Below are 27,303 nucleotides of genomic sequence, written 5' to 3'. Positions count from 1 at the left end.
CCTGAGAAGATACCCCTCATGTAATATGTGGGCCCAAAATCAGACATATATTCCTTTACATATATGAACTTCTATCTCTGAAGTTAACACTGGAAACGAATTGTTAGAGAAGCCAGTAAATACAAACGTACAAATACACATACAAGTGGTCTTTCCCAGACAGACAAAGCGGCCTCCATACCATCCAATGCTCTTCTCAAATCAAACAAAGCGGCTTTCATCCCCCCAATGCTCTTTCCACAACAAACAAAGCATCTTTCATTCCCTCCAGTGCTTTTTCCAGGTCAGACAAAGTGATTTCCATTCCTTTCAATGCCTTTTCCAGGTCAGACAAAGTGGCTTTCATACCATCCAATGTTCTTGTCAGATCACACAAAGCGGCTTTCATCCCCTCAAATGCTCTTTCCAGGACAGATATTCTCTTTCCACTTCAGACAATGTGACTTTCATACCATCGAATGCTCTCCCCAGACCAAGCAAAGCGGCTTCCATCCTCCCTCCCCCATTGCCCTTTTCCCGTCAGACCGCGCCTCGATTCCCTGCGCCTCCGATCGCGCCTCGATTCCCTGCGCCTCCGATCGCGCCTCGATTCCCTGCGCCTCCGATCGCGCCTCCATTCCCTGCGCCTCCGGCCGCGCCTCCAATCCCTGCGCCTCCGGCCGCGCCTCCATTCCCTGCGCCTCCGGCCGCGCCTCCATTCCCTGCGCCTCCGGCCGCGCCTCCATTCCCTGCGCCTCCGGCCGCGCCTCCATTCCCTGCGCCTCCGGCCGCGCCTCCATTCCCTGCGCCTCCGGCCGCGCCTCCATTCCCTGCGCCTCCGGCCGCGCCTCCATTCCCTGCGCCCCCGGCCGCGCCTCCATTCCCTGCGCCCCCGGCCGCGCCTCCATTCCCTGCGCCCCCGGCCGCGCCTCCATTCCCTTCGCCTCAGATCGCGCCTCCATTCCCTTCGCCTCAGATCGCGCCTCCATTCCCTTCGCCTCAGATCGCGCCTCCATTCCCTTCGCCTCAGATCGCGCCTCCATTCCCTTCGCCTCAGATCGCGCCTCCATTCTCTTCGCCTCAGATCGCGCCTCCATTCTCTTCGCCTCAGATCGCGCCTCCATTCTCTGCGCCTCAGATCGCGCCTCCATTCTCTGCGCCTCAGATCGCGCCTCCATTCTCTGCGCCTCAGATCACGCCTCCATTCTCTGCGCCTCAGATCGCGCCTCCATTCTCTTCATCTCAGATCACGCCTTGATTCTCTCTGTTTCAGATCATGCCTTGTTTCTCTATGTTTCAGGGGGCCTTCTTGGCTCAGTCGGTTAGCGCGCTAGCGCAGCGTAATGACCCAGGAGCCTCTCACCAATGCGGTCGCTGTGAGTTGAAGTCCAGCTCATGCTGGCTTCCTCTCCGGCCGTACGTAGGAAGGTCTGCCAGCAACCTGCGGATGGTCGTGGGTATCTCCCCGGGCTCTGCCTGGTTTCCACCCACCATAATGCTGGCCGCCGTCATATAAGTGAAATATTCTTGAGTACGGCGTAAAACACCAATCAAATAAATAAATAAATAAATAAATCTATGCTTCAGATCACGATTGATTTTCTAATCCTTGTATAAATTCTGTTCCTTTTACATTCAACATCTGATGTGTGCTTGACTTTTAACAATTTAGTGCCGAAAGAGACAAAGCATGAATTCAAATACAGAAAATCAAGACATGACATCAAATTCAGTGAATCAAGGCGTTTGCTCAAACCTTATTTCTCGGTAAAGAGGCATGAAATGTGATTTCCATGTACTAATGGCAATAATCGTCGTTATTTCTTTTGGAAATCTCTTCACAAGCTTTATTAACTGACAAGCATAGTTGGGGCTTGAAAACCTTACCTGTCTGATTAACAACAACTTTTATTCTTGTTAGACTAAGAAACATTTTTTATCGAACCTCCTTCATCCACTCCACGGTCCCCCTGTCTTCCTGACAACGTGGCTTAAATTTGATTGATTTATTTATTTGATTGGTGTTTTACGCCGTACTCAAGAATATTTCACTTATACGACGGCGGCCAGCATTATGGTGGGTGCAAACCGGGCAAACACACGACCATCCGCAGGTTGCTGAAACACCTTCCCACGTACGGTCGGAGAGGAAGCCAGCATGAGCTGGACAAGAACTCATAGCGACCGCATTGGTGAGAGACTCCTTGGTCACTGCGCTGTGCTAGCGAGCTAACCGACTGAGACAACGTGGCTGAAAGGTAATGTATTTATTTGCTCAGAAGGCCCCATCAAAGCCACGAGTAACATTTACAAACACTATGTCTGGCCCATGTAAACTTTTCATCATTATTTGCTGAATGAAATCCATGACGTTAGAAAAGCAATACAGACTCAATACCTTATCAATTGCTTCCCAAGCGGTAGACAAACGCAAGACATAAAATGAAGAAGTCGCACAATAACGAGAGAGTGAGTGAGTGCTTGGGGTTTAACGTGACAATTACGATAAGAAGCAGTGGTAAAGATTTTATTGTAAGCTAATCTACGCTTCAAACAATACTCACTGCTGTAACGACGTCAGCAGATTAGTTCTGCATTGCTGCTGAAATTCATTTTATTTGGTAAGTAAATCAGGAGTTATGAACAGCTTGTTTGATGCGCCTCATGACATGCCTTTCAGATGAGTAAGTGAAATCTTCTTGAGTGGGGTGAAAACTACCAATCCAGTAAATAAATAAATAAACAGAACTACAAGTACATTAGATGTCCTCTACATTTTAACCAGTTGATAATAACTTTGCTCCATTAATTTTATGTACTTTATTGGTGTTTTACGTCGCACTCGAGAATATTTTACTAACACGACGGCGGCCAGCATTATGGTGGTTTGAAGAGTTTGTCAAATTTTTGGAACACAGGGTTAAAGCAAACGCGTATAGTACAGACAAGCAAAGGTTTCTATCTGCAAAGCTCAGGCATAGTAATGTGCTATTTTCCGTTAGTCGTTTTTGTAACCAGGAACCTGATCAGTCCAAAAAATACATGTACTTAATCTCCGTATGAGCCTGAATATCAAATTGCAATCCCTGTGTGAAATCGCATGAAGACATTTTGTCGAACTTGCGCAGTTTGAAAAGGCGCAGTTCACTTGACGACCTTATGACTTTGCTATAATATGCTAAAGGTATAAGAAAAGTATAATGTATGTATATATAAATTTCTTTACAGAAAAAGGTCGATACTGGGATTCCAAGACCACGTGAATTTGCGCCGGGGAGCAAATTATTCCCTCTACAGATAAATTTCAACGGCAGTGCAATTATTTATACCGCAAAGAAAATAGTTTACACGGCGGTGCTAGTATTTACACAACGGAGAAAATATTTAAACCGCGTTGAAAATATTATAACCACACAGGAAAAATTTTAACTGTTGTGGATATGTTTTTTGACGTGAAAAACTAATTTCTTCTGTGAAAACATAATTTCCACGTAAATAATGATTTTCTAAATGAAAAAATGAAATTGTGAAGTACAATTTTCATCTGTGAAAACTTACCCTCTATGCTGTACGTTTATCACATTATTGCCGCGGCTCTGATTCTTCCCTATATGCTCTACGTCTAGCACACTATCGTCGCTGCTCTGGTTTTACTCTCTGTGCTGTACGTCTACTACACTATCGTAGCTGCTCTGGTTTTACTCTCTATGCTGTACATCTACCACACTATCGTCGCTGCTCTGGTTTAACTCTCTATACTGTACGTCTACCACACTATCGTCTCTGCTCTGGTTTAACTCTCTATGCTGTACGTCTACCACACTATCGTCTCTGCTCTGGTTTAACTCTCTATGCTGTACGTCTACCACACTATCGTCGCTGCTCTGGTATAACTCTCTATGCTGTACGTCTACCACACTATCGTCGCTGCTCTGGCTTAAATGTCTATGCTGTGCGTCTATCACACTATCGTTTCTGTTCTGGTTTTACCCTCTAGGCTGTACGTCTACCACACTATTTTCGCTGCTCTGGTTTTACTCTCTGTGCTCTACGTCTACCACACTATCGTCTCTGCTCTGGTTTAACTATCTATGCTGTACGTCTACCACACTATCGTCTCTGCTCTGGTTTAACTCTCTATGCTGTGCGTCTACCACACTATCGAAGTTGCTCTGGTTTTACCCTCTATGCTGTACGTCTATGACACTGTCGTCGCTGCTCTGGTTTTAAACGTTTGTTGTGACGTCACTATTTGGAAAACCGTACTTTCTCCGTCAGGAAAGTACGGCATCCGTATATTCCCACATTCGTCTGGCAGATGAGCTAATACGTTCTTCGTATAAGACGAATCAGTCAGTGTCCCATATTTCCCACAACTAGCAACACCGATGTCGTCACTGGATGTTCGAGCCCAGCTAAACAATCATAGCATACAGACACATGGGCGACTTGGTCTCTTATACAGGCCTGGCGGTCAAGTTTTAACCAACTGCATCTGTATGGTCGAGTCAAGCATATATTGGCCATGTCGTCATACATAAAGGATCAGAGCTAAAACATAGCACCGTACTGTATGCGCACTTCGTATCCCCACTCCCTCCCACCGCTAAACACAGAAGTCGTTTATTATGTAATAATAATGCGACCGTTTTAGCGGAAGAAAGGCCTCGTAACTGTACATTCCTGGGTAACAAACTCCTTGGCGTTTCGGGCGTCGTACTTTCTTATCCAGGAATGTACAGTTACTCGGCCTTTCTCCACACCTTAATCTCTATGCTGTGCGTCTAGCACACTATCGTCTCTGCTCTGGGTTTACCCTCTATGATGTACGTCTATCACACTGGCAACAACAAAAATAAAACAATGCAAAGGTTTTTTTTTTTTAGAAACTTCATATTTACTTATATAATATCTTGAGCTTAAATTCACGTATAACTGGTTTGTTTTAACGAGCCATAAATAAAATAATATACAATAAACTAAACGTGTGAAGTATTGTCTTAAATTCCTTTTACCTTCATCTCTGTTTGCTTCATAATTCGCCTTGTCCCACAGGAAAAAATAAAAGTGACCTCCACCATATGTGTGGAACTTTCTTGAGAACGGCGGTTACAGCATTTTGAGAAATTCTACACCAGTAACGTCTAACACATTGTCATTACCACACATGCACATTTTGTTATCTAATTCTGCTCAAGCCATGATGCGAGGAGCGTGTAATTTGCTACTTTTTTAAGAATGTACTCGGAGTTAGGATAGCAGTCTAACTGAGTTTACTTGATAACAGGTAATAGTTCACCGGTTATGAGTGACAGTTTGAAAACTATCCCGCTGTTGTTGCTGCTCTGGAATTACTCTCTGTGCTGTAGTATTTTGCTTTAAATAAAACTCATATAAACAGATGTATAAGCTTGGTGTTTGATATGGTGAGCCAATATTAATTTAGCAGGGAAATTATAAGAACAGCCTTCCACCAATGTAGTCGTTGTGAGTTCAAGTCCAGTTCAAGCTGGCTTCCTCTCCTGTCATAAGTTGGAAGGTTTGTCAGAAACCTGCGGATGATCGTTGGTTTCCCCCGGGCTCTACCGCTTTTCCTCCCATCTTAATGTTGGCCGCCGTCGTACAATATTCTTGGCGTTAAACACCAATACATTAAATAAATAAACAAATAAGTAAATAAGAACAGTTAAGAAACACTCTATTTGCTTTGGCTTTCATATAGCATCTAGTTTAACTAACATTGCTTTTCTAGCTGATGGGTTAACGTCTTCTTTTAAGCCATCTGAAGATACAAAAATAAAACAAAATAAACACATATAAATGATTGGTTTTAGAATATGGCTATGTTTATGCATAATGATGAGTAAAGGGAGATTATTATTAGATTAAGAGCAAAAAAAATCAATCAATACAGTTCAATTGCATGGATACCACATTCTAAATGTCAAGAGCACATCAATATACATGCTTATCGTGCACAAACTTTGAACCCGTATATCTTTGGGCCGTAGTTGAATAGATACAGCTTTTGTGACATGCTTATGTGTTTTGTTTTCAATGAGCCTAAAAATCTTTGTGACATACACCCGTACTGAAAATGTGTTGTCTTAATGACCCCATGATGTGGTATGGGCACCACGAGGCTGCCACAAAGTACCGTGCCGCTCGTGTGCAGTGTCACAAGGTTTATGACAGTACTGTGTCTTTACTTCTCCATTCTCTTCATCTCAGATCGCGCCTCCATTCTCTTCATCTCAGATCGCGCCTCCATTCTCTTCATCTCAGATCGCGCCTCCATTCTCTTCATCTCAGATCGCGCCTCCATTCTCCTCATCTCAGATCGCGCCTCCATTCTCTTCATCTCAGATCGCGCCTCCATTCTCTTCATCTCAGATCGCGCCTCGAATGTCTTTATCTCAGATCCCGCCTCGAATCTCTTTATCTCATATCGCGCCTCCATTTTCTTCATCTCAGATCGTGCCTCCATTCTCTTCATCTCAGATCACGCCTTTATTCTGTATATTTCAGATTACGCCTTGATTCTCTCTGTTTCAGATCATGCCTTGATTCTCTCTTTTTCAGATCGAGCACGCCTTGATTCTCTATGTTTCAGATCACGATTGATTTTCTAATCCTTGTATAAATTCTGTTCCTTTTACATTCAACATCTGATGTGTGCTTGATTTTTAACAATTTAGTGCCGAAAGAGACAAAGCATGAATTTAAATACAGAAAATCAAGACATGACATCAAATTCAGTGAATCAAGGCGTTTGCTCAAACCTTATTTCTCGGTAAAGAGGCATGAAATTTGATTTCCATGTACTAATGGCAATAATCGTCGTTATTTCTTTGGAAATCTCTTCACAAGCTTTATTAACTGACAGGCATAGTTGGGGCTTGAAAACCTTACCTGTCTGATTAACAACAACTTTTATTCTTGTTAGACTAAGAAACATTTTTTATCGAACCTCCTTCATCCACTCCACGGTCCCCCCTGTCTTCCTGACAACGTGGCTTAAATTTGATTGATTTATTTATTTGATTGGTGTTTTACGCCGTACTCAAGAATATTTCACTTATACGACGGCGGCCAGCATTATGGTGGGTGCAAACCGGGCAAACCCACGACCATCCGCAGGTTGCTGAAACACCTTCCCACGTACGGTCGGAGAGGAAGCCAGCATGAGCTGGACAAGAACTCATAGCGACCGCATTGGTGAGAGACTCCTTGGTCACTGCGCTGTGCTAGCGAGCTAACCGACTGAGACAACGTGGCTGAAAGGTAATGTATTTATTTGCTCAGAAGGCTCCATCAAAGCCACGAATAACATTTACAAACACTATGTCTGGCCCATGTAAACTTTTCATCATTATTTGCTGAATGAAATCCATGACGTTAGAAAAGCAATACAGACTCAATACTTTATCAATTGCTTCCCAAGCGATGGAGAAACGCAAGACATAAAATGAAGAAGTCGCACAATAACGAGAGAGTGAGTGAGTGCTTGGGGTTTAACGTCACAATTACGATAAGAAGCAGTGGTAAAGATTTTACTGTAAGCTAATCTACGCTTCAAACAATACTCACTGCTGGAACGACGTCAGCAGATTAGTTCTGCATTGCTGCTGAAATTCATTTTGTTAGGTAAGTAAATCAGGAGTTATGAACAGTTTGTTTGATGCGTCTCATGACATGCCTTTCAGATGAGTAAGTGAAATCTTCTTGAGTGGGTGAAAATTACCAATCCAGTAAATAAATAAACAAAACTACAAGTACATTAGATGTTTTATCCAGTTGATAATAACTTTGCTCCATTAATTTTATGTACTTTATTGGTGTTTTACGTCGCACTCGAGAATATTTTACTAACACGACGGCGGCCATTATGGTGGTTTGAAGAGTTTGTCAAATTTTTGGAACACAGGGTTAAAGCAAACGCGTATAGTACAGACAAACAAAGGTTTCTATCTGCAAAGCTCAGGCATAGTAATGTGCTATTTTCCGTTAGTCGTTTTTGTAACCAGGAACCTGATCAATCCAAAAAATACATGTACTTAATCTCCGTATGAGCCTGAATATCAAATTGCAATCCCTGTGTGAAATCGCATGAAGACATTTTGTCGAACTTGCGCAGTTTTGAAAAGGCGCAGTTCACTTGACGACCTTATGACTTTGCTATAATATGCTAAAGGTATAAGAAAAGTATAATGTATGTATATATAAATTTCTTTACAGAAAAAGGTCGATACTGGGATTTCCAAGACCACGTGAATTTGCGCCGGGGAGCAAATTATTCCCTCTACAGATAAATTTCAACGGCAGTGCAATTATTTATACCGCAGAGAAAACAGTTTACACGGCGGTGCTAGTATTTACACAACGGAGAAAAATATTTAACCGCGTTGAAAATATTATAACCACACAGGAAAAATTTTAACTGCTGTGGATATGTTTTTTGACGTGAAAAACTAATTTCTTCTGTGAAAACATAATTTCCACGTAATAATGATTTTCTAAATGAAAAAAATGAAATTGTGAAGTACAATTTTCATCTGTGAAAACTTACCCTCTATGCTGTACGTTTATCACACTATTGCCGCGGCTCTGATTCTTCCCTATATGCTCTACGTCTAGCACACTATCGTCGCTGCTCTGGTTTTACTCTCTATGCTGTACATCTACCACACTATCGTCGCTGCTCTGGTTTAACTCTCTATGCTGTACGTCCTACCACACTATCGTCTCTGCTCTGGTTTAACTCTCTATGCTGTACGTCTACCACACTATCGTCTCTGCTCTGGTTTAACTCTCTATGCTGTACGTCTACCACACTATCGTCGCTGCTCTGGTATAAACTCTCTATGCTGTACGTCTAGCACACTATCGTCGCTGCTCTGGCTTAAATCTCTATGCTGTGCGTCTATCACACTATCGTTTCTGTTCTGGTTTTACCTCTAGGCTGTACGTCTACCACACTATTGTCGCTGCTCTGGTTTTACTCTCTGTTCTCTACGTCTACCACACTATCGTCTCTGCTCTGGTTTAACTATCTATGCTGTACGTCTACCACACTATCGTCGCTGCTCTGGTTTAACTCTCTATGCTGTGCGTCTACCACACTATCGATGTTGCTCTGGTTTTACCCTCTATGCTGTATGTCTATGACACTGTCGTCGCTGCTCTGGTTTTAAACGTTTTGTTGTGACGTCACTGTTTGGAAAACCGTACTTTCTCCGTCAGGAAAGTACGGCATCCGTATATTCCCACATTCGTCTGGCAGATGAGATAATACGTTCTTCGTATAAGACGAATCAGTCAGTGTCCCATATTTCCCACAACTAGCAACACCGATGTCGTCACTGGATGTTCGAGCCTAGCTAAACAATCATAGCATACAGACACATGGGCGACTTGGTCTCTTACACAGGCCTGGCGGTCAAGTTTTAACCAACTGCATCTGAATGGTCGAGTCAAGCATGTATTGGCCATGTCGTCATACATAAAGGATCAGAGCTAAAACATAGCACCGTACTGTATGCGCACTTCGTATCCCACTCCCTCCCACCGCTAAACACAGAAGTCGTTTATTATGTAATAATAATGCGACCGTTTTAGCGGAAGAAAGACCTCGTAACTGTACATTCCTGGGTAACAAAATCCTTGGCGCTTCGGGCGTCGTACTTTCTTATCCAGGAATGTACAGTTACGAGGCCTTTCTCCACATCTTAATCTCTATGCTGTGCGTTTAGCACACTATCGTCTCTGCTCTGGGTTTACCCTCTATGATGTACGTCTATCACACTGGCAACAACAAAAATAAAACAATGTAAAGGGTTTTTTTTAGAAACTTCATATTTACTTATATAATATCTTGAGCTAAAATTCATGTGTAACGGCTTGTCTTAACGACCCATAAATAAAATAATATACAATAAACTAAACGTGTGAAGTATTGTCTTAAATTCCTTTACCTTCAGCTCTCTTTGCTTCATAATTCGCCTTGTCCCACAGGAAAAAATAAAAGTGACCTCCCCCATATGTGTGGAACTTTCTGAGAACGGCGGTTACAGCATTTTGAGAAATTCTACACCAGTAACGTCTAACACATTGTCATTACCACACATGCACATTTTGTTATCCAATTCTGCCCAAGCCATGATGCGAGGAGCGTGTAATTTGCTACTTTTTTAAGAATGTACTCGGAGTTAGGATAGCAGTCTAACTGAGTTTACTTGATAACAGGTAATAGTTCACCGGTTATGAGTGACAGTTGAAAACTATCCCGCTGTTGTTGCTGCTCTGGAATTACTCTCTGTGCTGTAGTATTTTGCTTTAAATAAAACTCATATAACAGATGTATAAGCTTGGTGTTTGATATGGTGAGCCAATATTAATTTAGCAGGGAAATTATAAGAACAGCTTGCCACCAATGCAGTCGTTGTGAGTTCAAGTCCAGTTCAAGCTGGCTTCCTCTCCTGTCATAAGTTGGAAGGTTTGTCAGAAACCTGCGGATGATCGTTGGTTTCCCCCCGGGCTCTACCGCTTTTCCTCCCATCATAATGTTGGCCGCCGTCGTACAATATTCTTGGCGTTAAACACCAATACATTAAATAAATAAACAAATAAGTAAATAAGAACAGTTAAGAAACACTCTATTTGCTTTGGCTTTCATATAGCATCTAGTTTAACTAACATTGCTTTTCTAGCTGATGGGTTAACGTCTTCTTTTAAGCCATCTGAAGATACAAAAATAAAACAAAATAAACACATATAAATGATTGGTTTTAGAATATGGTTATGTTTATGCATAATGATGAGTAAAGGGAGATTATTATTAGATTAAGAGCAAAAAAATCAATCAATACAGTTCAATTGCATGGATACCACATTCTAAATGTCAAGAGCACATCAATATACATGCTTATGGTGCACAAACTTTGAACCCCTATATCTTTGGGCCGTAGTTGAATAGATACAGCTTTTGTGACATGCTTATGTGTTTTGTTCCAAATGAGCCTAAAAATCTTTGTGACATACACCCGTACTGAAAATGTGCTGTCTTAATGACCCCATGATGTGGTATGGGCACCACGAGGCTGCCACAAAGTACCGTGCCGCTCATGTACAGTGTCACAAGGTTTATGACAGTACTGTGTCTTTAGACCATGCACCGATCCTGACTTTGTTGATTACCATGAAATTGTCACACACTACAGAGCATCTACGACACACTACTGAGCATCCATGACACACTACTGAGTATCCACGACACACTACTGAGTATCCACGACACACTACTGAGTATCCACGACACACTACTGAGTATCCACGACACACTACTGAACATATACGACACACTACTAAGCATCTACGACACACTACAGAGCATCTACGACACACTAATGAGTATCTACGACACACTACTGAGTATCTACGACACACTACTGAGCATCTACTGAGTATCTACGACACACTACTGAGTATCTACAACACACTGCAGAGCATCTACGACACACTACTGAGTATCTACAACACACTGCAGAGCATCTACGACACACTACTGAGTATCTACAACACACTGCAGAGCATCTACGACACACTACTGAGCATCTACCACACACTTCAGAGCATCCACGACACACTACTGAGCATCTACAACACACTACTGAGCATCTACAACACACAACTGAGTATCTACAACACACTACTGAGCATCTACAACACACTACTGAGTATCTACAACACACTACTGAGCATCTACGACACACTGCTGATCATCTGTGACACACTACAGAGCATCTACTACACACTAACGAGTATCGGCGACACACTACTGATTTTTTTTCCTTTTATATGCAAATATACCGTACCACGTAATCCAGAAGCGTTAAGTACGGCTCAGTCATGGATTTCATGCGTATGGTTGAACAATGTTTATTGCTTTTTCATATGTTTGTGCGAAAATGTAAAGGTGAAGAGTACCTACCTTTTCTGTCCTGAAGCCATGTGATTATCCCGTGTACCTGACACAGGAAGCAGATTGTGACCCCCACAATACTCAGGACGACACCAATGGTGCCAATAGAGTCTGACAATGAGACATAATATATAGGTCATGTTATTGCATTGGCAGTCTGACTCCCACGACACTCAGGACGACCCCAGTGGCGCGGGTATAGTCTAACGATGAGACAAAATATATACGTCATGTTATTGCATCTGCAGTCGGAACCCCACGACACTCAGGGCGACCGGAGTGGTGGCGGTAAAGTCTGACGATGAGACAAAATATATACGTCATGTTATTGCATTGACAGTGTCACCCCAACGACACTCAGGGCAACCCCAGCAGCGCCGGTATATGCTGACGATGAGACAAAATATATACGTCATGTTATTGCATCTGCAGTGTGACCTCGGGCGACACCAGTGGTACGGATAGTGACTAAGAATGCATATACAAATCTGTAAAAACCATAAGTACAAGCAAATAGGTAATAATTACAGTTATGACATTAATTTTCTCACATGCCGAGAAACAGAGCCTCAAAACCCTGGCAAGTGCAATGTTTCATGACTTAAACCGCACGGAATCACTTAAATTGGAAAAAATAATAAAGTATATAAGCTTTCACCATGACTCTTTATACAGAGAAAGAAAATTTGAAAAAGCTGAGGATATTCCACACAAAAGCAGCATTCACGAATCACCACTAATAAAGGAAGTCAACGTATACTATAGTAACAGAAGTATGCAGTATACCAAAAATATTTATTTGAGTTTTGTTCATATGAGACTTGTCAAATTCACTTCGCATTTAAACGAGCAATGCACAGTGTGCCTAAAATCCACAGTACCATTTTGTGATTTACTTACTGCTGATGTCAGGCATGTCTCTTACAGTGTAATGAATCCACATTACAGTTGCTCCAATCAGACACAGGCTCATCCAACACAACCGGAAGTGCGCCGCACAGACACGTGACATGTTTCTTCTGCTGTTGATGATTGGAGAGCGCATGTCTGCTTGAGCGCATTGACCTAAGAGGCAAAAAGGCAAAAAAATATTAGATTTGAAGCATATAAAGTGATTCGTGTGATTGGCTATAGATTACTCACTGTCGCTACTCTGTCCTCCACACAAGAGGGCGTGTACTTTACTGCGGAATAGCCCAGCTGTCTTGTAGTACAGACGCATCAAGGGTTTAGAATCACAATAAGACTAGACGGGCACACGTCCGACGTATGATCTTTGTTTTTAATGTAGACTACAATAAAAGAGAAAAGACATTTTCCAGAATCTTAAAATGGCCAATGATAAAACTCCAAGTTTGCACACATTTAGTGCTATGGTTGTACATTAGGAATTTTCAAAAAGTTACATAAAATCTGTTTTGTCCTTGATGATTTATTTATATATTTATTTATTTATTTATTCAGTTGATTGGTGTTTTACGCGATACTGGAGAATATTTCCCTTATACCACGGCGGCCAGCATTATGGTGGTAGGAAACCGGGCTGAGCCCAGGGGAAACCCACGACCATCCGCATGTTGCTGCCTTGTCTTAGTCGATAGCCTCACCTACAAATCCCGTTTGACCAGAGAGAAATATTAACATCACCCCAAGCAGAATAGCCAGAGTATCCAGAACGGCCAAGCCCAGAGATATACGACGGCCCCCCAGCTCTGAAAATAAAGCTGGCAAATTACTATTTGTTCACAAAGTTTAACAACAACTTGGACATCAGCAATTTTTTAATGCATATTTGTGGTAAAAGACAATATATAAACTGTATGCAAATGTATTCATTTACAAATGTACCTAGGTATGTGTACATGGTAACCATGCTCGTATTCCGTAGGATGTGGGGGGGGGGGGGGGGGGGCTCCGTGGCTCAGTTTTTTGGCGCGCTAGCGCAGTGCAATGACCCACTAGCCTCTCACCAATGCGGTCGCTGTGAGTTGAAGTCCAGCTCATGTTGGCTTCCTCTCCGGCAGTTAGTGGAAAGGTCTGCCAGCAACCTGCGGATGGTCATGGGTTTCCATTGGGCTCTGCTCGGTTTCCTCCCACCTTAATGCTGGCCGCCGTCGTGTAAGTGAAATATTCTTGAGTATGGCGTAAAACACCAATCAAATAAATAAATAAATCATATAAGGTAAACTTCTGCTTTTATCTGAGCAAAGCAAATCTCTATAAGTCGTTCTGTCTGTCTGTCCATTTGTCTATCGTTTGGTTGGTCTGTCCATTTGTCTGTCGTTTAGTTGGTCTGTCCATTTGTCTGTCGTTTGGTTGCTCTGTCCATTTGTCTGTCGTTTGGTTGGTCTGTTATTGCATTGGTTGGTCACCTCATATCTATTAACGCTGGTCATTACATGCAAGACGACACGAACCCGTACCCGATCGAAGTTTTGCGAAATGTTGCAGCTATTCTGTATTTGCATATTTAAACACGTGTATAACATTTTGCTTATATGTGAAGAAAATATAAAAGTTACATAGACTTCAGATTAAGGCGTGTGAAAATTTAATTGTAAATGTGGTGTTCAAAATTTTTTTTTCTGTTTTTCCTTTAAAGAGAAAATAACTCTTGAAAATAATTTTTGTATGGTGGTTATTTTGGACCACGTTTTAGTATATATTGTATTTGCGTAATAATGTTATAAAAATGAGGATGTAACATATGTTTAATAAGTATAATTCCACTAGAATGTAGTCTTTTCCGCTAACCAACGTGTTCAATCTGGATCATATTTATGTTTTTTAATATATTCATAGATATTCTCATAATTCATATTAAATGCTGTATGTCTGGACATAAGCAGCAAATCTGCATTCGAATAAACCTATTACATAAGCATCACCTCCTTATTCAGAACATTTTTCATGCAAAGACGATATACTAGAATATGAATGGGTGGTACCTAGCACCGACCATACAAAAATATTTTCAAATAACGTTTTATCCTAAAAGAAAAGATCAGAAAAATATTAAAGACTATATTTTTTGATAAGTTTTTGCACTCTTTTATCTGATTGTGGCATCATTTTTTCCTCTCCTTTAAGGGAGCGCCTAGGTGACCTAATAATTAGAGCGTCAATCTCGAAGTCGGGGAGTCCCGGGATCAAGCCAGTGTCGGGTCATACACCGTTTAAAAATGGCACTCATTACTGCCTTGATTGGCGCTCAACACTGAGAAGTCAGGGCGAGTAAACAGGACTGTTTGGTTCGGTGTCAGCATAATGTGAATGGGTGGGGTGTCATGTCTGGTGTCGTCGGCATGATTCTTCAGTGGCGGAAACATGTGCATATATACACACATCTAACTTTGTAGAAACATGAGACTTTGAAAAGAAATGACCCATCTGCCTTTAACGAAGTACAAACTATCTCGGATGCCCATAAAATGAGAATGTGTTTTGCTTTAAAGGTAAAAAAATGTGTTGTTATTTGAGTATTGTTAGTTATCACAATTGCAAAACATAGTACAGGCTGATTGGTTGTTCTTAGTTCACGGAGCCGTAATATTAAGTTTTGAGCAAAATGTGGTTACGTTCAATCAAAATAAACGAAGTTAATTATACCACAGTTCACTTTTTGCTCTGTGGTCACGTTTAAGAACACGTGGCCAGCATCGATTGGCGGGATGTCGACTGTTATCAGCACTTCACAACTGTAGTTTCCGGTGTCGCCCAAATCAGGGGAGATAATCACCAGTCCGGCTTGTCCCTCCCGATCCACCCGGCCCGTGTAGTTCGAGTTAATCAGCACTTTACCCGCCGTATTTATACTAAACACCCTCTGACCAATCCCTGGCTGTCCCTTGTACCACGTGATCTGAGGACTGTCGGGGCATCTTGTTTTGATGTTGCACGGCAACGTCACATTATGTCCGCGCTCAGTGTCTACTGTTGAGTAAGAAGGCAGGATCGATACACTACTCGTCTCTGAAAAAAAAACATAAAGGGCATTTACACTTTTTTAAATTAATTTGTTAATTTTTGTTAATTGTTTAATTTTTTTAATTTGTTTATTTATGTCTTTCATTTCATTCTTTGTTTATGCTTTTCTTTAGTATGGGCTCTGTCTGCTAGGCGGTTGCCGCTTGATATGACGAAGATGGCCCTTCCATATATATGATTATTACGATTATGAACACATGTGCACTAGCTACAGAAAAATCCCCCTGGAGCAATTTAGCATATTCTTAGATCTATATATCAATATATGGTTTGCATTGTTGCATATGAAACGTGGGGCGGCACGCCATATGACGGCCATATTGGATTCAATGGGAACTCCAGGCAATGTTTCTCTTCAGAATCCCGGTTGAGATGCTAACCTCAAATATGTCAAGTGCAACCATCTCACTGGGCACTTGGGTTTCTATTTATTTGATTGGTGTTTCATGCCGTACTCAAGAATATTTCACTTATACGACAGCGGCCAGCATTAGGGTGGGTGGAAACCTGGCAGAACCTGGGGGAAACCCACGATCATCCACAAGTTGCTGGCAGACCTTACCACGTACGGCCGGAGTGGACACCATCATGAGCTGGACTTCAAGTCACAGAGAACGCATTGATGAGAGTCGTGTGGGTCAATACGCTGAGCTGGACACAGACCCCCATTACAACTTCCGTTTTTCGGTAGGGACGATTATAGTTCTGTGAATTTTAGGGTATAAAGTCTTTTTTTGCTCCCAGGCGTCCATTTTTGGTGCACAGGTGCATGCTTGGTATTAAAATGCTGGAAACTGTCTAAACTTTGAGGAGGTATGAGCTTTATTGATAAAAGTTTGAAATTCTGGGCGAGAGGACACAAGGTGTGAGGTAGTGATGAGGCTGCGAGTGACGTCCCCTTGGCGTTGCTAGGCACGCCTCCCAGCTGCCGGCATGGAAAGGTCCAGATTTTGACGGTCAACCTATGTCAAGATTTTTATGGCTTCTTGCTCACAGGCTGGGCCAGGTATGCACCAAAGCTTAATGGCCACGGAATGATTGGGGCTGAGCTACAGCGCTAGACGTTAACATTGTCGCTTATGGAAAATTAATGGGGGTCCGAGGCCAGCTAGCGCGCTAACCGACTGAGCATAAGTTTCTAAAATGTGGAGACACTGTCTACATGCAATAAAGTGTAATTGACAAGAATTAAGCATGGCGTCAGAAATTACAGACGCAAACAGTCCCACTTGTAAAGGGATTAATATAATGTCAAATTAACAAAATGTCAAAATGTCAAATACCCTATGTTCTCGTTCTCTGTGTTAATTTCGTATTTCCTTATAAACTGATTAGAACCTGCTGTTCTCTGCAAAAAGCGCCCAGGCCAACTCAGCCCCAACTTCCTGTTCACTGTGTTAATTTCAGGCTTCTGTATAAAATTATTAGGTGGTTAGCGTGCCAACGGGGGGCAATGACCCAGGGCGTTCACTGTGGGTTCAAGTCGAGTTAAATGCTCGCTACCTCTCCGCCCGTGCTTGGGAAGGTTTTCCAGAAACCTGCGGATGGTCGTGGGTTTCCACGGTTCTCTGTCCGGTTTCCTCCCACCATAATGCTGGCCGTCTTCGTATAAGTGAAATATTCTTGACTAAGGTGTAAAACACCAATCAAATAAATAGATAAATTTGGTAATTTGAATGGAATCTGCTGTTCTGTGGGTGAAATCAAACCCAACTTCCTGTTCTCTTAGTTAACTCCTGGCTTCACATTTAATTTTTATATGATATTATTTCTTTGCCTGTGGAATCAAACACGCAACTTTAGGAAAAAGAAAGAGAAAAATTTTAGATTTTAGCCGTAGACGTCATCCACATGAACCGTTACTATTTATCACTAAAAAATGGTAATTCATGAATGTAAATCTCCGATTTGTTCACCAGCTCCCTCTTTCTGGAGTGTGCTTTAGTATTTATTTGAATTATTAGCAATATTTGCCGACTATGTCTTGACTCAAAATGATGTATATGGTAGATTTATAACGGGTAGACTACAGAGCAAGTAATTTTTTTTAGATTTTTGGCTGCCTCTTGAAGCATATATATGACCCTGGAATCTGTTTAGGCTCTTTTAGGGTTGGGTCTGATTCATTCATTGTGTCATCATTTCAGAATCAAAAATGTTTTTATACCCTTTCTCTGCCCGCTTTGTTCGTGATCTTATTCTCTACCCGTGTACTATAAAAATCATTGTTCTCGATACTGGAAAGCATTTTCTGTGACTGTAATTTTCAACAGTATATTATTGTGTCGTTATTTTAACAGTAGTTGGCCTGATAACAACTTGCGGATGGTCGTGGGTTTCCCTCGGGCTCTGAAGGGTTTCCTCCCACCATAATGCTGACTGCCTTCGTATATGTGCAATATTCTTGAGTACAGCGTAAAACACCAATCAAATAAATAAATAAATTCTAACAGCAGTTACATGTGATAAGCTAAAATAAAATGTTGGCCATATTTTTAAAGCATAATTCAGCCCACCGTCGGATCTACATCTGTCCACAATATCAGTCATTTTGAACATGAAGTTGCAATATTGGTCAATCTATGGTTTCTGATAACGTCCATATTTGACCGCGATCTTTGTATGTTTGGGGCGTCCAGAATGCTGTCCGTGACCTCCATACGCTTCGCGGGGGCACGAAGGGCGTGGTTTTGTGAGATGGTCGCTATTAGCCACCATACCAATGTGCATTTCAAGTCACTTGGCTGACTATTACAATAGGGTGGGTTGTTCTCACACGGTATGTACGAGTTATTTGGCACGGCGGCAATGTTACAGATTGATTTACACTCTCTGTATAAGTACAATATTTAGAATGTAGTACTGATATATAGGCTACGGTACTGTACTTTATACAGGGCATGTGACAGAGACGTTATGGTGGTACCTATCATATCCGATCCGTATATCTACTAATGGGTTAATCTAACCGATTACTGGTAATGTAAATATTTATACAAGTTTGTGTTAGTCTATTCAGTAAGGGCTGACAACAGACTGTGGATCATTCAACCTCTTGTAGACATACACGTATGTACCGGTAAATCCGCTCTGATCGGTAGCTTATGACACGCAGTGATCAGAGCGAACAGACTCACCTAGATTTTTTACTGAAGTCAGGTCAGGACCGGCATTACCCTATTACTGGGAGAAGAAGTCTGTATTACTCACCTAGACATGCACAGAGACACACCAGCAATCTCAGAGTGAATATTCTGACAGTCATGTTCTACCATACTCCATACTCCAGATCATGACGTTTTATCTGTAATCATTAGCTTTACTCACATGCTTATCACGCGTTTGCACTTGATTCACTTCCCCCATGCGGATGGTTGTGGGTTTCCCCCGGGCTGTGCCCGGTTTCCACCCACCATAATGCTGGCCGCCGTCGTATAAGTCAAATATTCTTGAGTGCGGCGTAAAACACCAATCAAACCCCCCCCACGCCCTCAAAAAAAAAACCCATAAGTTTTGGGGATTTTGGGATTCACCGGCTATTTATCCAACTAACTATGTTCACGATATTAACCGGTCTTTTATTTGACGTATAATTCACAATATTGTTTTGTTTTGGTTTTTTTTTTTTTTTTTTTTTTGGTTTTTTTTTTTTTGTTTCTTTCTTTGAATAAAAGGAGGGCGCCTTTAAGAAATTGGATATTTTTGTCGTCAAATTCGGTGGCTTTATCAGTAATCTGGAGTATCCCTTCTGAGTCTTTAGAATTTCACAGACTTGGTTAATCAATATTACTCAGCAATTATTCAACATTCCCCAAAATATTTATCAATTTATTTGGTTGGTGTTTTACGCCATAACCAAGAATATTTCACTTAGATCTGTAGGAAATGACCTTGTTTCATTCAGTCATATGAAGAATAGACATACTCACGTGTTATCGCCTCCGCAGTCGATGCTAAAAATGGATGTTCATGTCATAAATTTATCGGAAGTACTCATTGCTTGTCATGGTCATGTATCTTGTGTAATGCTGTGAGATGAATTTATCATTTTACCTTTCGTTGTCGTCCTACGACGCACGTGACGCCACATCATCACTCACTCGTTGTCGTGTTACGGCGCACGTGACGCCACATCATCACTCACTCGTTGTCGTCCTATGACGCACGTGACGCCACAAGATCACTCACATATGTATGGCTATACTGATTATACATGCGCTTAAAGGTAATTCTCAACCGCACGAGTGTCATGAATATTTATGAGAAAGCCGCCTTTATTATCCGTTTGTTTATCAAACGAGTTTTGGGCATTCTGCCCGGCCTTTGACACCTGATCAGCTTACAGGACACACAATACAAACCATAACGTCCATGCGTAATCAGTATTCCCCGTGACCGATATAGACCTTATTGTAAACCGATATATTTGGCATGCGGGGCCATACATACATATTTCTATGTCTGACTAACGTCTGACAAAAGCTCAGATGATTAAAAAATGAAAAACCAAACTCAATAAAACGGAAATATGGGAAACAAGTGACGAAGCTGATCATTTATCACTCGTCTTAGGTCATTTGTAAAATGTATGGATCATAGTAATAAAATTAAAGATGTACAGTATAGAGAGTAAAACCAGAGCAGCGACGACAGTGTGACAGACATACAGCATAGGGGGTAAAACCAGAGCACCGACGACAGTGTGACAGACGTACAGTATGGAGAGTAAAACCAGAGCGGCGACGACAATGTGACAGACGTACAGTATAGAGAGTAAAACCAGAGCAGCGACGACAGTGTGGCAGACATACAGCATAGGGTGTAAAACCAGAGTACCGACGACAGTGTGATAGACGTACAGTATGGAGAGTAAGACCAGAGCAGCGACGACAGTGTGACAGATGTACAGTATGGAGAGTAAGACCACAGCAGCGACGACAGAGTGACAGACGTACAGCATGGAGAGTAAGACCAGAGCAGCGACGACAGTGTGACAGACGTACAGCATGGAGAGTAAAACCAGGGCAGCGATGACAGTGTGATAGACGTGCAGCATAGAGAGTAAGACCAGAGCAGCGACGACAGTGTGATAGACGTACACCATAGAGAGTAAAACCAGAGCAGAGACGACAGTGTGATAGACGAACAGTATGGGGAATAAGACCAGAGCAGCGACGACAGTGTGATAGACGTACAGTATGGAGAGTAAGACCAGACCAGCGACGACAGTGTGACAGACGTACAGCATAGAGAGTAAAACCAGAGCAGCGACGACAGGGTGATAGACGTACAGTATAGAAAATAAAACCAGAGCAGCAACAACAGTGTGACAGACGTACAGTATGGAGAGTCAAACCAGAGCAGCGATAACAGTGTGACAGACGTACAGCATAGAGTAAAACCAGAGCAGCGACGACAGTGTGACAGACGTACAGTATAGAGAGTTAAATCAGAGCAGCGATGACAGTGTGATAGACGTACAGCATAGAGAGTAAGACCACAGCAGCGACGACAGTGTGATAGACGTTCAGCATAGAGAGTAAAACCAGAGCATCGACGACAGTGTGACAGACGTACAGTATGGAGAGTAAGACCGGAGAGGCGACGACAGTGTGACAGACGTACAGTATGGAGAGTAAGACCAGAGCAGCGACGACAGTGTCATAGACGTACAGTATGGAGAGTAAAACCAGAGCAGCGACGCAAGTGTGATAGACGTACAGTATGGAGAGTAAGACCAGAGCAGCTACGACAGTGTGACAGACGTACAGTATGGAGAGTAAAACCAGAGCAGCGACGACAGTGTGATAGACGTACAGCATGGAGAGTAAAACCAGAGCAGCGACGACAATGTGACAGACGTAGGGCCTACAGCACAGAGGGTAAAATCAGAGCAGCTACGACAGTGTGATAGACGTACAGGATAGAGTAAGACCAGAGCAGCTACGACAGTGTGATAGACGTACAGCATAGAGACTAAGACCAGAGCAGCGACGACAGTGTGATAGACGTACAGCATAGAGAGTAAGACCAGAGCAGTTACAATAGTGTGACAGACGCACAGCTTAGAGTATAAAACCAGAGCAGCAACAACAGTGTAATACACCTACAGCATAGAGAGTAAGACCAGAGGAGCGTTGACAGTGTGATAGCTGGCAAATGTTGACATGTCACCGGTGAAATACGGCCTCGAGCATTAAAAATTTTAACATTAATATATGATGTGACATGACAAGTCAAGAGATTACATTTACTCAAGATCCCGTGGAGGACAAACATGAACTGCCTCCCACGCACTAGTATATTTACCATTTTGTATGATCAAGAGGTTCTATGACATTGATGGGTTAGTACTTATACATACATGTACACATTAGCCCATACTTTCTCAAACAATTACAAATACAGCACATGACCGTTGACGGTTACGTGTGACCATTTGCCAGCTATCACACTGTTTTCGCCGCTCTCTTCTTTCTCTTTATGCTCTGAGCCTTTAATATTGTATTCCTGCATAAACCAGGATTCTGCTGTCGGACTAACCATTCCCTAAGCTTGAACCCTTTGCATTGTTTTGATATGTTTGTATATTAAATATGATTACAATTGTAGAAGGTCTTGAGGAATTCTATGTCGGTGACGTCTAATATATTGCGAATAACATCATTACATCCTAATTCCGTACCGGCCCGGATAGCACAGTTGGTAGAGCGTCCGCTTCGGGACCGGTAGATCCAGGATCAATCCTTGATCGAGTCACACCTAAGACTTTAAAAGAGGCTGTAACTTCCTCGCTTGGCGTTCGGCATGAAGGGGATAGTGCAACGACTGGTTGACCCGTATCAGTATAATGGCTCGGGCGGGGCGGCTTACTTGCCTTCGGTAAGTCGTCTCAGTGATGCAGCACTAAATAAAAGAACGGTGGAAATCCGTCCTGCAACAAGGAGGCACATTTCACGTACATGCACCCTAAGGATTCCTTCGTCGTCATATGACTGAAAAATTGTTGAGTACGACGTTAAACCCCAAGCACTCACTCACTCACTCCTAATTCCGCTTAAACCATGGTGCTAGGGGGCGAGTAACTATTTAATCATTTTCATGAAAAGTCAGTGAATATTTCACCCGTTTTGTGCGACAGTTTGCCAGCTATCACATTCTCATCTCTGCTTTTGCCATACATACAACCTCAGCCGTGCAGGTCCTCCCTTTTCCTTTAATTGCTTAAATTTGAATACAGATACATGTATCGTGCTAATTAACAAGAAAGACGAGGTCTAGTGGTAAAAACTAGCTCATAAGTCAGGAGTTCAATCCCGGCCTTGGATATGTTCGGTATTCTAGATACGGTACATGTAGGCTTTCGCTGTTCATGGGACCGTAGTGACAATAAGCGGTCACGTGATGGTCATGTGAACGTTTGCGCAGTCTAACATTCACTGATGACCTCTTGACAATCGTGTTTGACAGAGACATGCAACAATGTCAAGCCTCTCACCTGGTCAATGTAATCTCTGCGTTTCGTCCTCATGTTAGTTTTCAAAAAATCAGTAAATTATGTAACTGGTTACAGAGTTTACAGTATTCACAGTATTTGGAGACTTTACGGTATTTACAGAGTTTAGAGAGTTTACAGTATTTACAGTATTTGGAGAGTTTGCAGAATTTACAGTATTTAGAGAGTTTACAGTATTTACAGAGTTACTTGCATGTACACGCACAAGCGACTTACGCCAGTATAGAGCAACTGGATTGCTCAGTACCTTTATGCTTTTATGGTTGTGACTGAGGCCTTATATTAAAATGGGAATTTATCACCTGGGCAGTCAAGCGAGAGAAAAGATGTCAACACAAAAGCCAGTGGTGTGACGCAATAGACTTCTGAGTATTCAAGGGTATAAGGGAGGTGAGTCAGTGGATAAGGGTGTATAAAGAAGAACTCAGGTTACGTATGTGGGCTTGCGTATAATGTGTGCCTTTGTGAGTCGTGTAGTAAAATTGGCTTTTCCTGGCACTGTGTCCTGGTTTCATTTTCGAAAATATCAGGAAATTATGTGTATATGTATAACCAATACAAGAAAAGCTATACTCATATGACCAAGCGATCTGTCAGAATTTTGCATAGGCCGTGACTCATGTGTCTTGATAAAATTACACGCCCCCCCCCCCGCCTCCTTTTGAACTTTTATAGAAATACTGATAAACATGGCACCCGCAAAGCAGCGTACATTGCTACTTCAGTAATCCGTAGTGACTCATAAAAAAAGGCAAATGTATGGTACTCAATGAAAAAGAAAAGCAAAAGATATGATCACAATTTGTGAATGAGATTGTGAAGCCGTAACATATTTCCCTTTCACTCCACACAATAATACAGGTGTGGCCACTCAAACAATTAACGAATAACAGAGTTAATCCCAAGCATAATGAGTTTACAGTTCTTATAGAACTACAATGTCCCCAATAAACGTGGGTGTTAATTCATCATAGGAAGTGGTCGGCTATGATGAATTTCCTTTCATTTTGGCGGACAATGTCCCCAGTAAATAGGCCTATAAGTGTTAATTCAGCACAGGAAGTGGTCGGTTATGATGAATTCCCTTTTTTTTGGCGGGTAATGTCCCCAATAAACATGGGTGTTAATTCATCACAGGAAGTGGTCGGTTATGATGAATTCCTTTTGTTTTTGACGGGTAATGTCCCCAATAAATATGGGTGTTAATTCATCACAGGAAGTGGTCGGTTAGGATGAATTCCCTTTGTCTTTGGCGGGTAATGTCCCCAATAAATATGGGTGTTAATTCATCACAGGAAGTGGTCGGTTATGATGAATTCCTTTTGTTTTTGACGGGTAATGTCTCCAATAAATATGGGTGTTAATTCATCACAGGAAGTGGTCGGTTAGGATGAATTCCCTTTGTCTTTGGCGGGTAATGTCCCCAATAAATATGGGTGTTAATTCATTACAGGAAGTTGTCAATTATGATGAATTCCCTTTGTTCACAGCATGTGTGTATCCGATCAAAGTATACACGATGACAGGCTTATTCCGACGTAAATACTGGAAAGTTACAGCTACATATAGACCTATATCTTATAAATAGTTTTGAGTAAGTGTGAAAGTCTGTCAGCAACCTGCGGTTGGCCGCGGGTTTCCCCCGGGCTCTCCCCCGTTTCCACCCACCATAATGCTGGCCGCCGTCGTATAAGTGAAATATTCTTGAGTTTTATTTGATTTATTTGATTGGTGTTTTACGCCGTACTCAAGAATATTTCACTTATACGACGGCGGCCAGCATTATGGTGAGAGGACACCCACGACCATCCGCAGGTTGCTAGAAGACCTTCCCACTGTTACGGTATTGAAAACGGCAACAGAAAACAGACTCAGTGACTCAATATTACAATGTAAACAATGCTTTATATATAAAATGAGACATACAGTTTTACAGACAGTTCAACAACAACAACATACACATCAGTATTACCGGTCTTTACAAGTTTCCAGTTCACCTTTGCATCCCAAGGAATGTATTCCAGGAAATCCAATGTAAAGACCATGGGATAAACACACAATTCACACAAGTCACAAATTGTCCTAGACAGGTACTTCGCCAGGTTAGCGAACACGAACACAGTACACAGGTTACACAGAACTGGAACAGTCAAGCCTTTGAATGACGTCACACCCGCAGAGCACAACACAGGGTAAATACAGGCATGGAGGTATAATCCACTTCAGATCAGTCACAGCTCCCGCAGAAGCTCACAAACGAGCCGTTCAGAGACGTAGAGTAATGTCACCTTGTGGCAGAACGAACGTCCTTTGCAAAACTGAAAACTTCAGTTTAGAGTCCTTGACGACCTTGTCGGTCAGGTGAGGTCAGCGTGTTAAACAAATTACACAGTCCACACTGTATAATCATAATAAAGATCCGAACACCAATAAACGTGACTTCCGCAGAAATTCACATAAACCAGACATCAGTACTACTGTGGTACACAAACGGTGCCGGCATAAAAACTTGTCCTCCCAAATGAAACTGGCATCACCAGCTCATATCAAAATAATGGACTCGATACGAGAGCGTCGCACACTCTCCTGGCTCCCAGTGGATGCAGCAAAAATACCTCCACTCTGCACAGAAAACACGGCTTATATACGGTCCAGGTGGATTCAACTATTCTTAGACACAGAATTAACAGCCAATGAACAACCAGTTAAATAAACAGAGCATTGAACAAGGTGCTTTCGGCCAGGTCCGCGCTGTACATATATAACAGGGCCTGTTATGCTTATAACATATAACACAAAGGTCCGCAGACTAACAGTACATGAAAACGTTAAATAGTCATACATAACACCACTTACGGCCGGACAGGAAACCAGCATGAGCTGGACTCAAAGCGACCGCATTGGTGAGAGGCTCCTGGGTCATTACGCTGCACTAGCGCCCTAACCGACTGAGCCACGGAGGCCCCAATAAATAAATAAATAATAATAGTCTTGAAAATGTAAAATGCGTTATAAATCATTGATAAGTATATTTAACCTGTGGATTTTAAGCACAGACTTGTCAATAACTTTTGATTCATTGGTGTATATAGCTTGTAGATTATCTCTTTTCAGCCGGCCTACAGTGTAGATCACGAGGAACAACGGTTCTGCTGTCGTACTATTTCACATGTCTTCATGTTAATGTATGTGTTCAAAAAACGTATTCCAAGGTATTCTGATGATAAAATAAAACAATGTATAGGCCTTTTGAAACGGCACAAATAGTTCAGTAGTTCAAATCATCCATGCTTCGGGAGAGTGATCTACAAGTAATGACACACTGATGATACAGTGACGGCTGGTCGAATAGCTCAGTTCAGTAGTTCAGATCATCCATGCTTCGGGAGAGTGATCTACAAGTAATGACACACTGATGATACAGTGACGGCTGGTCGAATAGCTCAGACGTCATCATGCTCTTATAACAGCGTGAGATATTAGATTCATTGTGGAAAACGCCCTGGCCGGAGAAAACAGCACGCCACTGCCGCGCGATGAACCAGTGGCCTCTTACCAATGTGGTCGCTTTGAGTTCAAAACCACCATATACTGGTTTTCTGTTTTGCAGTACGTGGGAAGGTCTTCAGCAACCTGCGACTGGTCGTGGGTTTTCCCCGGCTGTCCTGGTTTGCTCCCATCATAATGCTGGCCGCTGTCGTATAAGTGAAATATTCTAGAGTACGTCGTAACGCACGAATCAAATATAGAAATAAATACTAGATTCATTGTGGGTAACATTTTTGGACTAATTGTAATAAGGAAAATACACAACACAAAAACAAACAAAAAAAAATTTTCC

The 27,303-nt window shown here is 42.1% G+C and overlaps 2 protein-coding genes across 3 annotated transcripts; both read right to left on the bottom strand.

The window, feature by feature from the left end:
- Positions 1 to 446: 446 nt before the first annotated feature.
- LOC135463008 (retinitis pigmentosa 1-like 1 protein) lies at positions 447 to 1,157 on the bottom strand. Its single transcript, XM_064740329.1, has one exon. It carries the CDS (start codon positions 1,155 to 1,157, stop codon positions 447 to 449), a length of 711 nt encoding a protein of 236 aa, XP_064596399.1.
- A 9,437-nt stretch (positions 1,158 to 10,594) lies between these two features.
- On the bottom strand, positions 10,595 to 20,077 carry LOC135463081 (uncharacterized). Of its 2 annotated transcripts, none has more exons than XM_064740401.1 (6): positions 20,000 to 20,077; positions 15,569 to 15,931; positions 13,567 to 13,671; positions 12,860 to 13,024; positions 11,969 to 12,070; positions 10,595 to 10,718 (listed from the first exon to the last, which is right to left on the bottom strand). In XM_064740401.1, exons 1-6 carry the CDS (start codon positions 20,037 to 20,039, stop codon positions 10,651 to 10,653), a joined length of 843 nt encoding a protein of 280 aa, XP_064596471.1. In that variant the 5' UTR covers positions 20,040 to 20,077; the 3' UTR covers positions 10,595 to 10,650. The 2 variants fall into 2 exon arrangements, with proteins under 2 accessions (XP_064596471.1, XP_064596470.1); XM_064740400.1 differs by lacking the exon at positions 20,000 to 20,077 and adding an exon at positions 19,157 to 19,230.
- Positions 20,078 to 27,303: the final 7,226 nt, after the last annotated feature.

The sequence above is a fragment of the Liolophura sinensis genome, chromosome 2, assembly GCF_032854445.1.
Source record: "Liolophura sinensis isolate JHLJ2023 chromosome 2, CUHK_Ljap_v2, whole genome shotgun sequence".
Classification (NCBI taxonomy): domain Eukaryota; kingdom Metazoa; phylum Mollusca; class Polyplacophora; order Chitonida; family Chitonidae; genus Liolophura; species Liolophura sinensis.
Note: the sequence above shows the minus strand (reverse complement) of the source record. Positions and strands in the feature narration are given on the sequence as shown.